This window comes from Montipora capricornis, chromosome 8 (genome assembly GCF_036669925.1).
Source record: "Montipora capricornis isolate CH-2021 chromosome 8, ASM3666992v2, whole genome shotgun sequence".
In the NCBI taxonomy this organism is placed as follows: domain Eukaryota; kingdom Metazoa; phylum Cnidaria; class Anthozoa; order Scleractinia; family Acroporidae; genus Montipora; species Montipora capricornis.
Window position 1 is genome coordinate 50,934,202 of NC_090890.1, and position 2,500 is coordinate 50,936,701.

The 2,500-nt window shown below is 35.8% G+C and overlaps 1 protein-coding gene across 3 annotated transcripts in view; it reads left to right on the plus strand.

Annotated features, from left to right (window-relative positions):
- Positions 1–2,289, plus strand: part of LOC138060686 (transient receptor potential cation channel subfamily A member 1-like) — a 41,865-nt gene extending 39,576 nt beyond the window's left edge. For all 3 annotated transcript variants that reach the window (XM_068906529.1, XM_068906528.1, XM_068906527.1), the window contains exons 29-30: positions 713–825; positions 1,393–2,289. In XM_068906529.1, the coding sequence (XP_068762630.1) occupies positions 713–825; positions 1,393–1,516 (237 nt within the window). In that variant the 3' untranslated portion in view covers positions 1,517–2,289. The remainder of the gene's footprint in view (positions 1–712; positions 826–1,392) is intronic.
- Positions 2,290–2,500: the final 211 nt, after the last annotated feature.

Here is a 2,500-nt window from a genome sequence, read left to right on the forward strand (position 1 = left end):
TGTGCTGGGACAAGACCGTAAATTGATAGAGGAACACTCTTACCACTCTGTGAATACGTTTTCATCACATCAAACGTTTCTGGATTCGTGACCAATCCGAAATGTTTTGATACCAGATTTGTCAGGGTGTTTATAAAGAAAACATGACTGCATGTAAAAAAGTTTCCAGTTTTGTCACAAATCTAGAACGTCATGAATCCGAAATACAAAATGATCACATATCCGAATTCTTTGAGTAGCTTTCTAGAGAAAAAATGTTTGCTTTCTGAAAGCTAATATTCATTTAAATTAACCCATGACATTTAATATAAATCATACTTTTAAAAATAAAAATAAAATAAAATAAATGATTAACTTTAATTATCAATGATTATTAATAGGCCATTTCCGAGTTCATGTCTGCCTCCTTTTCAAAGCGAGTCAAAGAGCGAAGTTTTTGTAATGGTAATTAGTTCTACTTTACATATGAATGAAAACTAATTTTCGTAACAAAAACTTCGCACTTAGACTCGCTTTGAAGATGAGGCAGGCTTGAACTCGGAAATGGCCTATTAATCTCTTATATAATTTATCATTAATTTATTTGCAAAAATTCTGAATTTTTAAATAGTTAGGTATAAATTATAAATTGAATGATTAAATTAAATTTTAACTAGCCAGACACCAAAACGTTCATTATTTCACGAAACGCCATCTATGCCTCATTTTTCAGTGGTATCTGGGTTTAGTGGACTATGCTCACTGGAAAATTATTGCTGATACACAAAACAATCACGAAGATAAGATGGCAGTCGTGCAAGGACAACTCAGCGATCATAAGGAAAGGTAAATACTTACAGAGAGGCTGAAAACTGTAATAATGTTCGATTAGCGAATCGCACAAATAACATTTTCCAAAACATTTTCTAAATTCTTTTCATCCACATTGAACCTTCTTCACATTCTTGGGAGAATTCGCCGTTCTCCTTCTTTGATCATACCCCACCTCCTTCATTTTTGAATTTGAAGATTCTTGTTCGTCAACTAGTTCATGTCAATTACTGTAAAGGAAATTTCGATATTGCTTTTTCAGTGTATTTCAACCAGGAAGTAAAGAAAATAAACGATTTTTGCGATAGCTAGTGTTTTTTTAATTCTCGTGGCATATGTTTTGCTCGAACAGAATGTTCTAAATTTCCAGTTGGCGAAACGTTTCTGATCGGAAAGAAGTGAAAAAGGAATCTGCCACCACTTGCCAGTAATCATAACTTAAGTTAAATAAAATTGAGTTATGTGGCAATTGTAAACTCCTGCCACAACTTTCACGGAACTCATAGTCGTGGGATGTGTTCTTTTTTAGGTATAACTGTATTAAGACTGACACATTCTTATGTATTACTTTATTACTGGTAGTATCGTATCCTTGACAACAGAGCTGCGATCCCAGAGGACAATACTCGAGACCATCTGCAATCACCTCGGAGCAAGACCAGCGTCCACCAACCAAATAAATCTACTACACGAACTTTTGGATTGAGATTTCGTAAAGAGATTAAATGATAAATGTCAACTGACAACCAGTCAATCGTATAAAAGCATACTTTAGAAAGCGTACATTCTGGGTCTGGCTACTTTATATAAGCCTACTTTAGAAAGCGTGGAGTGTGTGTACGATAAATACCCATACGTGGTGGATCCTGGGAATGTTAGGAATGAAAAGAATGTATACAGCTTACTGGAAGTGAATACGTGCACTATACCTTTGTCCTTTGTGCAGCAGCCTCAAAAGTGTTTATGCAAGGATCCTCGGCGGAAAAAACAAACGTAATTCATGTCCATTCTTGCAATATTTTGTTGTCCTTTTCTTTGGAATTTGACAACATTCCTGGCAATTCCTCATCAGCCCCAGGCAGCTCCTTAACGCTCCCGCTCTTAAGGGATCCCTGTTGACGAGTTAAATCGTCCAGCGATACATTACACAGAGAAAAATATATTAGTGGCTCTCTTAAAAGGAAAAGGGGGTTCTATCCCCGGGTTTCTATCCCAACAAAGATCGTGTATGTTCATTCCCATTGTAAAAACCTACTTAACTCAAGGATAGTGTAAAACAGGAAACGAAAAAAAAATTAAACAATATTGGACTGAGGAAAACGTAAACTATGAAAACTGGAGGCTTCTTTTAAGTGTTCAGTTTTTAAAGATTCGCTGTATTATTTAAAATGTCCCTACCCGTTGCCAAATGTGATTGCTTAATGACAGTAAATATTAGCAATGGTTTCAGTGACGGCCAAATAAAGAAAGTCAGAGATAACCGTTAAGACCGAAGTCGTTTACTTGCTCCTTGGAGCTCTTGGCAACATTAAGTTTTAATTCGCGTTGGTGTGGCTTAAGGGGGCTCAAACCAGTTTCAACACTTTTAAGAGACCTTGTTATTAGAAGGATTGACACTACAACTTTTTATCACGTAACAGCAATCTTATGGTAGAGCGGTTTTCAATTGAGTTTCGAAAGTAATTAGATA